The sequence below is a fragment of the Carica papaya genome, chromosome 6 (genome assembly GCF_054855325.1).
Source record: "Carica papaya isolate Zhongbai chromosome 6, ASM5485532v1, whole genome shotgun sequence".
Taxonomy (NCBI): domain Eukaryota; kingdom Viridiplantae; phylum Streptophyta; class Magnoliopsida; order Brassicales; family Caricaceae; genus Carica; species Carica papaya.
In genome coordinates this window covers 9,619,641-9,632,830 of record NC_142314.1, presented here as the reverse complement: position 1 = coordinate 9,632,830, position 13,190 = coordinate 9,619,641, and the positions used below count along the sequence as shown (strand labels likewise).

General features: G+C 35.9%; 1 protein-coding gene across 2 annotated transcripts; it reads right to left on the bottom strand.

Annotated features, from left to right (window-relative positions):
- Positions 1-257: 257 nt before the first annotated feature.
- EER5 (proteasome family protein) lies at positions 258-6,833 on the bottom strand. Of its 2 annotated transcripts, XM_088223127.1 has the most exons (14): positions 6,184-6,831; positions 4,191-4,396; positions 3,973-4,109; positions 3,636-3,729; positions 3,447-3,536; positions 3,037-3,102; positions 2,599-2,688; positions 2,424-2,480; positions 2,048-2,109; positions 1,535-1,622; positions 1,242-1,318; positions 1,096-1,170; positions 910-1,015; positions 258-561 (listed from the first exon to the last, which is right to left on the bottom strand). In XM_088223127.1, exons 2-14 carry the CDS (start codon positions 4,356-4,358, stop codon positions 430-432), a joined length of 1,242 nt encoding a protein of 413 aa, XP_088079253.1. In that variant the 5' UTR covers positions 4,359-4,396; positions 6,184-6,831; the 3' UTR covers positions 258-429. The 2 variants fall into 2 exon arrangements, with proteins under 2 accessions (XP_088079253.1, XP_088079254.1); XM_088223128.1 differs by lacking the exon at positions 1,096-1,170 and having other exon boundaries at positions 6,184-6,833.
- Between the last annotated feature and the right edge of the window lie 6,357 nt (positions 6,834-13,190).

Below are 13,190 nucleotides of genomic sequence, written 5' to 3'. Positions count from 1 at the left end.
AATTTATTATTAAGAGTGAGAAATTCAACAACACGTCTCGGGTTTTGGGTCAAAAGTTTGCAGGGTTGGGGAATTTGACGATTGACTTACCTTGCAAGATTCTGCACTGGATCCAATGCCCCAACTTTTGACTGCCAGAAATACTTTTCACAAAAACAACTTTTTATTGTTGATTTTTTTTTAAAAAAAAATATATATAAAAACACTTTATATAACAATTGTATGACATATTATAAGATAATTCATAACAATTTAAGTAATAAAATATGTCAAGTTATCTGACTCTTCATATTTTCAGCTGTTGATTGACAGACTACAAACTAACGTGACGTTTTTTTTACTGATAAAATTAAATTGAGAGTATTTTTTTATAATTACATTTCAGAGTTTCAGAAGTTAAAGAGGGCGTTTTCACAATTCTTATATGATCTACGAGTTGACAGGCTTCCCATTTAATTTGGGAAAAGGATCTTGCTTGCTCAAAACCACAACTTTGCTTTTATGGGCGAAGTACCCTTTCATCAGATTTTTGTATATTAGAATAGACATTATGCACTCCACCTACACGTTGCAAAAACACCAAGATAAGTAACACAATAGCCTATATACAGAGACCTATCTTTTTGTTTCATATCCCATTAATTGTTAATTCTAATTTTCATATCCATCTTTAATATACATAATCATACTATAATTTGTTATGTTTAAATTGCTCCTCATAAAATTCACTTTGTGGGATATAACTTAAAACACAACAAATCATGTTATAGTTATGTATCTAAAGATTAATATGGTAATTAGAACTGGTAACTGATCAGTAACCATATAGAGAATGACTGCAAACAGGCCATAAAGGTACTGAGAAATAACCCAAAAAGAACAAAAAAAAAAAAAAAAAAAAAAACAAACCTCATCTAGATCCATGTCAATCTCAAGCCATTTCAGTGCTTTGACAATTACTTCCAACTTGAGTTGGTGGGCTCTGTTTGGGTCTTTCTGTTTTTGGATGATGTATCTGCAGGTATAAACATAAATATGATTAATAAACTTTACTAGCAACTATAGAAACTAGAATCATTTGATATGGCCACTCACATTTTCTTTAATAATCTTTGGTAAACTTGTAACTCTAGCTTCTCCAAAACAAGATAGACACCAGATCTTAAAAACCTGTTGTAGCATATGTAAATTTTTTTTCACTGGTTTGAACATCATATTACATTAATCAAGGACAAACATACCTGTCTTCATGCTCCTGAAGTGCACACCGGAGTAGTCGGAGATCACCTCTCTCTAGAGCTTGCACAATCTTTTCGTACTGCAAATTGAAATTGTCGATAATTACTTCTACAGTTATATTAGATGCTTGAAAATTAGCACTTAAACATCCTTACTCTAAGTTCCAGGTTATTAAACTCAAATTATTTCCATTAGCTTTTCTAGTTCATTTAATTTTCTTTCAATTTCTATCAATAAGATAGCAACTAATGAAGAAAGTTTCCGTGTATAGAAATAAACAAGCAGGGAGCCATACCTCAAGTAGGTTGTATCTCTCCAGGAGACAAGTTTTAGGCAGGATGCCTATTGAAAGTTTCACGGGAATTAAGTACTTCAATATCATCCTGCTCGAATGGACAACAGAATATATGAGCTCTATAATGAAAAAGATGATGCATAATTTTAACGTTGTGCAAGATAATGTACAAGGCGAGCGCATCCAGGAGAAGCATTACTTAATTTTTAATGAATTCTTCGATGACTAAATATATGCTTTAAGAGAAAGAAAAAGAAAACAACTTAGGAAGAATTGGACAAATGGCAACAGTGCAGGACGTGGAAAATAACTGTTCAACACTAGATGGTCATGCACATCTTTTACCATTTTTCGCACTTTTGCAAATTGACACCGCTGAAACACAACTTGAGACTTATATTTAGGACCAAAATAACCCAGAAACTGGAACTTGCCACCTATTGAACACGGCACAATTTTTGTCGAAAAACATGCAGATGCAAGACATATGCAGCCAGCACACCTGAACCAAACCTTATATTTGTTTCACTGCGAGGGTTGCAATGGCTTAGAGCATATGATAGTTTATGATCAGCCTGCAAGGTTATGGAGAAACTTTATCAGCATGCATAATTGGAGAGCTGTTAAATGCTCATACAAGTCAAAGTTTAGATAAAGTTAGATAGCAGTAACAAATAATGCCTTGTAAAATCATAAGTATAGAGCCAGATAAACTAACGTCATATAGCTTCAAATACTAGATCAACTGGAGTGAACTGCTACGGTGATACAATAAAAGGGACTGTAGTAGCAATTAAGTAAAAACTACAACCTGAGCCCAGAATACTACTCAAATCGTAACAGAGAATGAAAAATGTTCTGTGCTAATAAGAAATTTAGAATCACTTACAGCAGGAAAATTTTCATTGAAAACTTCCAATCGACCAGTATAATACATGTAAGTAACCTGGAATAGCACATGGTAATTGTTGTAAAGCCTTAAGATAGAAGTCTTCAAAAGATTACTAAAGGAGCATCTTTACAAATTGAGTAAAGCACGAGAATGAAAATGGATTTGATCTGACCTTATCTCTTCTAGGAAATTCCTCGAAATCAAAAATTCGGGCAGTTTCAATACTCCTTATCACACTTCGGCAAAGGTGAACTGTACCAAGCTGTAAAGAAGGCAAAGTTAAAAGAGTGTTAGAGATAATTTCATAGCAACAGTCCTTTGGGCATTATTGAGCTATCAATACAAAGTACAATGACAGGGACAAATCTCCGTATTGGATATTTTGAGTGTTAAAAGTGCCTGCACATTTTGGTAGGTCCATAGCTCTAGCCATGAGCTTACAACTGTGAAAGTCAAAGTGCCTAGTTTAAAGTAATGCAATCCACTTGCCAAAACAAATTTTAATGGTCTATTTGGAGAAACTAAGAGACAACAAAAGAGGGAAAATAGAAAAAAAGTTAACAGAGTTGCAGCACAGAAAGGAATAAACAAGTTAAGATAAAGGCGGTACCTTGAAGTATATCTTGAACAACTGGCAAGTCACATATAATGCGCCCACACGTTTTGGACCTTTTCCCTATAATATATATACAATCTCCAAATCAAAAGACCTAGGAAAGGCAATGTAAGCGATATCTGAAATAGGATGTTTCATGTCCATGGACAACCTATACTGTCCAAAACCGAAAAGTATGTTATAAAATGTTTCTATAACTTGATAATGTGGTCCACGATGCTTAGGAATATCAAATAGTTTACCACAATTAAATGTCAAAGTCAATCCATATTTTTTCGAACAACATAGATTTAAGTTTCTTGCTTCACTAGATTTTAACTCACAAGCACATACCTATAAAAGATGAAGAAATAAGGGGGGAAAACAATATAAAGGAAAAGAAGCAATGCAATCTTGGAACATACAGCAAGAACACCAAATACTTTCATCAGGAAAGAGCCAGCTCCTTTCAATTTCTCAGGCGATTTTCCATTAGAAGCCAACTCTTCATCAGCCTACAATAACACAAAAATATGAACTTCATCTTAACATAATCTTTAAAAGAGAAGAACAAAAGATAAAACTAAAAAAATTGAAAATAGTGAATGACCCACCCTCTCTGCAAGAATCCTAATTTCATAAGCAACAACATACAATGCCTCCAAAGCCCAAGCAGATTCCCAATTCCGAAACTCCTGAATGAAAGCGCTGCATATGATAATATTGATACACGAATAGTTAAACTGAGAGAAACAATTATTTTACAACAAACTACAGAACAAGAGGAGTAGACAACTGAAAATAAGCGGCAAACAGTAGTTGGAAGATTTTTCATATGGCAGCACTAATACACAAATAGCTAAATTCAGAAAAATAATTATGTTGTAGTAAACTACAGAACAATAGGAGTAGACAGCTGAAAATCAACTGAAAATAAGGGGCGAACATTACTTGGAAGATTTTTCGTAGGCATGGTAAGCATCGAGCAAGTTTCCAAGATGGTAACTTTGAAGAGAGCGAAACAGAGGGACCAAAATTTCACTAAACTGAGAGTACTTATCAGATTGTTTTATCAATCTATTAGCGTCCTGATCACAATTAAACCTAAAATCAATGATTTTAATTAATTGTCTCCATCAAATGTGTAGAGAAAGAGATTAAGATTGAACCTGGAACAAATTCAGGGCATCTGCGAGGGATAAGAGGGAAGGGGTGTTTGAGGAGAAAGAGAGGAGCTGACTGAGGGAGGCTCCATCTTGGGATGAAATGGAGTCTGAGAAGCGGTTAAGGTATTCTGTGATCCGCCGGTGTGCTTCTCCCATGCTTAGATGTGCCATTAATTATCTTGCTTTTCTTTTGGACACCAAATCATGCACTGGTCATGTAAAAAAAATTAGATCCCAAAATAGTGTATACTGAATAACAATCGTTAACAAAATTTGAGTTCATGCTCTTATTTCAAAAGAAAAATTGAGTTCATGTTCAATCTATCAATCACTATCATATGTGCAAGAAAGCAAACATTAATTGCCTGAAATATGAAAGAAAGCAAGCATTAATAGAGCAGAAGATAAAGACAAATGTTTTTGAAAAGAATAAAACGCACATGCACACCCCTCATTGGCAGTAAACAAGATGCATAACAGTAGCAGCATGTCAAAATGTATTTCGCAGGGATCCCTAATAGGAACCAAGTTGAATGACATTCCGTGAATTACAGCAAACAAAGTGACATTTAACCTCCAGTTAGCACACATTTTCACACATTGACACATATTAAGTTTTGAACCAAACAGTCTATTCACCATGACATATCCCCATACTGTTTCCTTACAAAACACAAGATGTCTCGTGTTGTAACCTTATGTGAATCCAAACAGATTGTAATTTTATTCTAGTCCTATTGGATTCCCAAGCAAGGAGAAACGCAAAAGAAAAATGAATAATGGATCCTCAACTCTCATTTCCAGCATACAAACAAGAAATGTTTGATATGGTCTTAACAAAGTTGGGACAGCCTACCAACTCATGAGAATGCCATGATTTCAACCACCCAAATCAGTTTTCCACCACAACAGCACCACAAAGCTATGACTGAAGCAATATGGGTATTTTTTTCATTCAGCAGTATTCAAACAGACATAATGAAATTATATAAAAACCAGATAAAAGAAATAAGATGCTCGTGAAACATGCAAAAATAGATTTGATACAGATTCCTATGGATGGGGATATAAACTGTTGAAAGAACTGTCCATGTAAGGACATTGCAGCTAACCACACATGACTCAAATAAAAGAATCTCAATCAGGCACACCTTTCTACTACCCTCCTTGTTTTCATAAGTACTTAATTTTAAACAATGCTAACCAAGGGCCAAATGTAATCAGGAAAGACAATTGCAATCAAAGCCATGATACATGATGCAGTGAAAAAATCAATACACCTAGAATCAGGCCAAACATTCACGACAAATTGATCACCATATCCAGGATATGTAGTCAGCCAACAAAACATAAGAACAAGAAAATAAATGAATAAACAGACTGCAACCTACCCAGTTACAACCATTAGTCTAATGTTTCTCTGGAGAAAACTACTCAGATAGTGGTCAAGCAGACCAGCTGTCACTTCAAGCCAAGTGTACCAGGTCATGATTCTAATTTAAACATTCCAGAAAACAAGATCCTCATTCTGACCAATTTCGGAGACAATAACTTTTACCATCTCCAATTGCAGTGTCTAAAGATATTAAAAGCTTTTCAGTATATCTAAGGTTGGCTGTTACATTCTTAACAAAAAATTTCAATTCTCAACAAGACACAATCCATAATTAGACAACAAAAGGAGGACCCCGTTCACCCTTACAACTATGCTTATTCATCCGTTCATGGTTGGTGATTATCCTACTTATCAGATTTAATTCAAAAAGGAAACTACGCAGTTGAACAATTGCAGAGAAGTAATGTTCTTTCAGACGGAATCTTCCAAATCTCTTTTCACAATAGCATGATAATCAATCTCATTCAACTTTAATTTCAATCAATCATTAAAAGCACGTATCTTCCTCATAAAGAACTAACGATCCAAACTAATTGCAGTAGATGCTGTTTAAGCTCAAGGTTTATTGTCAGTCCACTGGAAAAAAAAAACAACGCTTACCCACTAGAAGATCTCGAACACTCCGGATAACTGCAATCAGAATCTTCCTTCTATCTCTATTTAGTGACCGAAGAACACTGAAGAAGATACCCAGAGAATCCCTCTTTTGTCGTCCCCGGAAGCTGGCTCCAATTCTTCTACCTCTCTTTTACGTTTACAAAATAACTCCTCAGATTTCTACAAGTGAAAGCACTCTCCGCTCTCTTCCAAGCTCCATGTCCACGCTTCTTCAAACTCTCCTTATCCTCTCTTTTCCCCTAAATCTCTGCTCCTTTCTCCTTCTTCTCCAATCGGTTTCCTTGTTCTTTTTTGTGAATCCGAAACCTCAGACGAGCAAAGTCACATCTGCTTTCGGACCCTAGGGTTCTGCTTCAAGGCCGAAACTCTCCCCTTCCGAACAACGACTGTTCTCAACTGGACACATGTTTGCAATTGTGAGCTTCCTCCCTCTGTCCTGAATTGCCCCTGCCTGAGCTCTGTGATCTCTCAGTCCAGAAAGTGACCTTCCCTCTCTCGTCTATGTAAACCCTAACACATCGGAGTTATCATGATCCGCTTGAAACGATGCCGTTTTGCAGTTTGGGAAGAATAGATGGCAGCTAGTTGCATGGACGGGCAAAGCATTTTGGCTTTTTGTTCCTAACGGGGCTACACTTAACAAATTATAAGCAAATCTAGATAGAAAGTCACAAATTCGAAAGAGATTGAAGTGAGTAACAAATTTAACAGGAAACAAATTGAAGTGAGTAATAGATTTAACGGACTAAACTATCCTACACGCTAATATACTATTTAATTTTTTTCCTTCTAAGTTTCTAGATTTTTTTCTGTCTATTTTAATTATATATATTTAAATTTTTACTAAATCTATGTTTACTCTTAATTGTCGTTTATGGACAGTTAAGTTTCAAATAAGTGACTTCTTGATTTTTTCTCATATAAGTTCCTAGCACTTTTTTTCTTTTTTTATTTTAGTAATCTAATTTTAAATATTTATTGAATCTACTCTCATATTTAACTATCATTTATAAATCGTTAAGTATCAGATGCATGACAACTTATATATGAAAATTAGGACAAATAAGTGGTGATTTAATATATGATGTAGTTGTAAAGTCAGATCAAATTTTCAAATTTCATTTATGTCCTTTGATTCTTGCCATCTTTTTCCTTTGAGCCTAATTCTTCATTCAAACCCTAATCTCAGAAGTACTCAAATCTCATATATCATTTCATCTCCTGGTCATCTCATTTTTATTCCTTCCCATTGTCATCCTTAAAATTGAAGAGAGGACAATGTAATCTTCTCACTTTGGCATCCATGGTACCCAGAATGGATGAAGAAATTATTGAAATCTTCCCTTAGAGAACAAAGGGGTAAAGAAAAGGCAAATGAAAAAAAAGTAATTATGGTTGGTTTTCTACTAATGTCAAGAAGAGTTTCATGTTAATTTTCTTTACAGTAGTTTTTTGGTATCTTCAAGGATAATAAGTTTTAATAGTACTCTTCTTCTTACAACTGATTTAGTAAGTTTCATGTTATTTTCTTTGTAATGTTCTTTTGGTATTTTTAAGGACAACTATTGTTAATAGAGTTATTCTTTACAATATATTTTATAGGGCTCACAAAATCAGAATAAGTGCTTACTAAATTATTGGTTCTTCCTCCAACTAATTGAACATTCACCTTGCAATTACAGATTTGGTGATTTATAAGATTAATACTCAAAGGAAAAGTGAGGATCAAAGGAAGAAGATGACAAAAATTGAGGGGGTGCAAATGTAACACCCCAAGCCCGGAATTTAGGCTCGGGATGACAAAATTTATTCTAAATAATAATTATTAAAATTGTTAACTTTGATTTTTTTAGAATTTTTAGTTATATACATTTTGGACGTATTTGAAACAATTTTCAAAAGTCAAAGACAAATTGTAAATAAGGGGAGGGTATATTTGAAAGAAAAATTGATAAACACATCCCAAATCATAAAAAAGAAAAATGCGACCATGTAGGACGGCCACGTCAGCAGCACGACAAATTATCGTGTGCCATGTGATAGACACGCTAGCACGGTTCCACGCTGGAAGCCACGTAGGCGATCTGCGTGCCAGGCCGATCGAACGGCTCATGGCCATTCCCGCGCGCGTGAACAGTCGAGATTGATTCCCTGAATAAGCTTGATCAAATGGTCTGTGTGTCTCTAATTGGACAATGTAGATCAGTTCCCCCATTAGGTGCGATCGGACGGCCTTCACTGCTCCATGTGTCCCTACACGGACGGCCCAGATCAAAGGCAAAGAGGTATTTAAACCTCTCTACCCGGGCTCCCCAAAACCCTAGCCGCTAAGACCATAAGAAAAGAAGAAGAAGTTCAGCTAGAAAATGAACCAGTCACCGAAGGAGAAGCCAGTCCCCATCGCCGCTGCACTGGAGACCCAAATCGCCGCTAGTAAGTGTTATTTTTCTCCCGTTCGTCCCGTTTTTTCATTCTAAATTACCCAAAATCCTTCTTGATTCAGGAAAACCTGAGGGAAGGTTAGAAATGGAGAGTAGAGCTCGGCTGAGCCACCACGCCCGAAATCAAAAAACACTCAAGTGAGCCCGAACCCTTTTTTTGTTCTTTCCATTTCTTAACCCTAGGTCATCTAACATGTTTTTCAATGCAAGGTAGCTGAAGAAAATTCGCGATCGTGAGGAAGAAGCGGCGGAGCTCAGCAGAGCCACCGCATCGGAGAGCTATAACCATTAGTAAGCTTCAGTTTTCTTCATTTTTTCACCAACAGATGCTGCTTAACCACAAATTGAGCAGGTTTTTGCCTAAAATCAGCTGAAACCAGCCTGACTAAGAGGAGGAGCCATCGTAAAAGGCAGAACCAACGGTGAAGCACGGCGGCACAACCGTGTTGGAACCCTAAACTGGCCCCCAATGAGACTTTTGGCCCTTTTTGGCTTTTTTTTTACGTATTTCCACATTATTTGACGTATGTTTTGGTTTTAGCAGAAAAATCTAAGAAATTCAAGAACCGAAAACTATCAGGAGGTGTAGTGAAAAAGGTGGTGTTATGGACATTGACTTGGGATAAGAATCCCTCACCATTTCTCCCATTACGGTTAAATTAAAGTCAAATTAAAAATAAATAAATAATTATATATGGTTGGTGAGCCCTTGATTAATTAAATACAGATTATCGATGGAACCAGTAACCGGTCAGTGTATAATTGTCCCTACCTTATCCGTGTTGTCTATTTGTTGTTATATCACCTTAATTGCTTACCATTACTTTGTGTACTTTAATTTATTTTTTTTACTTGCTTTTCTTGTCTATTCAAGTTACTCAAACCATTTTTATATTTATTCCATTATATCAGTTTGTGATGAGTGTCTTAATTACATTTGTTGAACCATTGGATCTTAATTTATATCACTTATTGATTGATTGTTTCGTTTTCTTGTAATTGCGAAATATGAGTTTTGCACGTATTTGGAGATTAGATAGTAATGGAAACTTGCATGTGTAAGCAATATTGTTAAGTAAAAAGGGCTTACCGGGTATCATAGAAAAAGGTATACAGACCTAGTATATGGGAAAACCCTACCGTGGACGTTATCCTCAGTCGAATGGAGCTGAGAAGTCTCATACTAGAAGGAGTTGAGAATTTGTTTGATTACACTCATTACCGAACGAGATATTGAAGTGGTGGTATGTTTGGCACCCATTACCGAACGGAGTATGGGGAAGACCATTTGATTAATTGAATAAACATTTGGTCCATGTGTAGTGGAGACCCCTAAGGACCCCTAACGACATCAGTAAGTAAGTAAAAATGGTAAATGTTAATTACTGTTAGTCTTTTGATTGCATAATGCGAATTACTATTTTGATTCTTATCTTTATAAATAACATATGGAAACTTACAAGTGAGTGAGGAATTAATGTGTTCAGTTAAATGAATTTATTTAAGAAAGAAAAATGAGCTCCATTGGTTGTTTTATAATTTCTACAAACCTTTGATTTTTTGTATTAGTGGTAAGACGTTGATATTCTTACTGAGTTAGTATAACTCACCCATTTATTATTAACCATTTCAGATCAAGACGACTAAGACCCGAATCCTGAACAATAAGAAAATTAGTAAAAAATTTGCCTCCCATTTTTTTCAGTTGTACAACGGAGTTTGATCACATAGGTTTTCCGAATTATACTTTTTCATTCATGTTCTTTAAGGAAATTCTCGTAGCCTTATTGGGCGTTTTAATCAAACTATGTAAGAAATGCAACCATAAATTCTAAACTGCTTCCACAAATTAATAAATTTAAGTATTATTTTATTACCCATATTTTGAATTTTTACAGTTGGTATCAAAGTCAGGTTCCTCAAAACCATTCCTTGCACATAGGTTTAGAGTAATTCAATACAACTCGAATCTCAAACATTTGTTGTAAAATGTAGGTACAAGAATATGAGAAGAGGAAGACTCCTGCTAAATAGAGCAGCCCGAGAGGGATCGCTTCGGGAGGATGTCGATCGACTCTTTGAGATATTTGAGAGACTCATCTCTGCCCAGCAAGTTAGGGAGGAGAGAAGGGAGTTGCTTGATCCCCTCTCCCACTGCTACAGTATGAGCCACATCCACACCAAGAGGATCCAGCACTACCACGGTATAATCTTACTCTTCAACCGTATAATCCGGCACTGCCACATTACAATCCAATGACCCCACCATATAACTAGGTGTCGCCACAAGGCCATCCGGTTCCTCCCTAGTATAATCCAGTTCCCCTTCAACAGGACCCAGCTACACCCATGATGAACCCAGACTACATTGAAATATACAAAAGACTTAATTCATCTTCTTTTGAGGGGGAATCCACTTTTGAAAAAGCTAAATACTGGTTAGCGGAGATAGAGAAGGTCTTCGTAACCCGTGGAGTAGTCTCCAAACATAAGGTTATTTTTGCCACTTACATGCTTGTAAATGAGGCAGGGCATTGATGGCAATTGAAGTAGGCTACTCTACCCACTCCAGTCACTTGAGAATAGTTTCTAACAGCCTTCAACACCGAGTACCTTTTAGAACATCTCCAATATCTGAAGGAGTGAAGTTTGCATACGTAGTCCAAAGAGATTTGCTAGTATCAGAATATGCCCAGAAATTCATAGAATTAAGCTGATACTTTCCTGAAAGTATGAAAAACAAAGACAGGAAGACAAAAAGGTTTGAATGGGCTCTTTGTCCTAAGATCAGACAATAGTCGTATGTCTTCAAGCTTAGTACTTATTTAGCAGTCTTGGCCAAGACACAGTTGATAGAAAGGAACCTCTGTACTTTTTTCCCAGTAGTGAGCAACTCCAGGCCCTCGACCTCACATCGCAAGCCAGCACCTATTGGACTAAATCAACATAACAAGAGATCAAGGCTCGCAACTCAAGCTCTTTTCTAGGCTCCAGTAACAGGATGCGATAAGGTTTACCAACACTGTGGCAAAAATCATGGAGATCGACCTTACTATCGTCTCAACAACACCTATTGCATATGCTGGAGTGTCCAACACTATGCGAGAGAGTGTCTGCGAAATAAGAATTAGGCCAGACCTGCAGTTTATGACAGAGTCTATATACTCACCCAGCAAGTTGATGAAGCCAACTCGGACGTGATATATGGTACATATATATCTGCAACCACCTTGCACATATTTTAATTGATATTGGTGCTTCACATTATTTTGTTTCACATGTTTTTACTGAAAATTTACGTGTGTTACCTGGAAGTCTTGATTCTATACTGTTTTGTCAACACTTGGGAGCGGGATATTATTAGGAAATGTTATATACAAAGCTTGTATAATAGAAATAGCAGGTAGAAAATAAAGCATAAATTTGATAACACTTGACACGAAGAATTTTGATATAATTCTGGGAATGAATTGGTTAGTAGCGTATCACACTACTGTGGACTATTTTCATTAGAAGCTTGTATTCAACTTTCCTAATGAAGAGTTTTTCACAAATTAATAAAATTTTTATATATTGTTCAAAAGTGGTAACTACATTGTTTATTAAATGCCCTTAACTCAACTATTCCTTTCCACGTTAGGCAAACTTAAAAAGAAAATTTATATTCAAAATATTTCTGTCGTCTGAAATTTTTCAGATGTATTACCTGATGAATTACTAGAACTGCTAGTAGATCGAGAATTCGACTTTGTCATAAATCTTTAACTTGACACCCAACCCATCTCGGGTGCCCCATACTAAATAAGTCATGTCTAGATAGAACTAAAAAAACATATCAAGGAATCGTAGGATAATGGGTTCATCCGATATAGCATATTCCCTTGGGGTGCTGGAGTTACGTTCACAAGAAAAAGTGAGGGGTCTTTGAGGTGTGTATTGACTACAAAAAATTGAATATGGTCACAATCAAGAACAAGTACCCCATCTTCGGACTGATGATCTTTTTGACTAATTACAGAGTACTCAGATTTTCTCCAAGATTGACATGCGTTCGGAATATCATCAGGTGAAGATTAAGACAGAAGATATCCCTAAAATTATATTCAGGACCCGATATGAGCACTATGAGTTCCTGATCATGCCATTCGAATTAACTAATGCACTTGTGATCTTTATGAACTTATAAACAGAGTCTTCAGACCATTATTAGATCAGTTTGTCATAGTATTTATTGATGATATCCTAGTTTATTCTAAGAGCAGAGAGGAACACGCTTAACATCTGAATCAGGTCTTACAAGTTCTTAGGAAAAGAAACTATATGCCAAATTGAGTAAGTGTGAGTTTTACCTTGAGCAGACTTCCTTCCTAGGGCACATAATATCAAAAGATAGAATGTTAGTGAATCCCTACAAGATTGATGTAGTGATGAGTTGGAAGTAGTTGACTTCATTCAAGGAAGTTTGAAGCTTCTTAGGTATGACAAGTTATTACTATAGGTTTGTAGAAGGATTTTCAAGTATAGCTGCCCCCCTGATATGAATTATAA

Coding starts and splice junctions, on each gene's coding strand:
- EER5 (XM_088223127.1), bottom strand. CDS start 4,358: ATGGCACATCTAAGCATGGGAGAAGCACACCGGCGGATCACAGAATAC. Junction 3,730..3,972: donor GCCTACGAAAAATCTTCCAA/GTAATGTTCGCC, acceptor TATCATATGCAG/CGCTTTCATTCAGGAGTTTC. Junction 2,110..2,423: donor TCAATGAAAATTTTCCTGCT/GTAAGTGATTCT, acceptor ATAACCTTGCAG/GCTGATCATAAACTATCATA.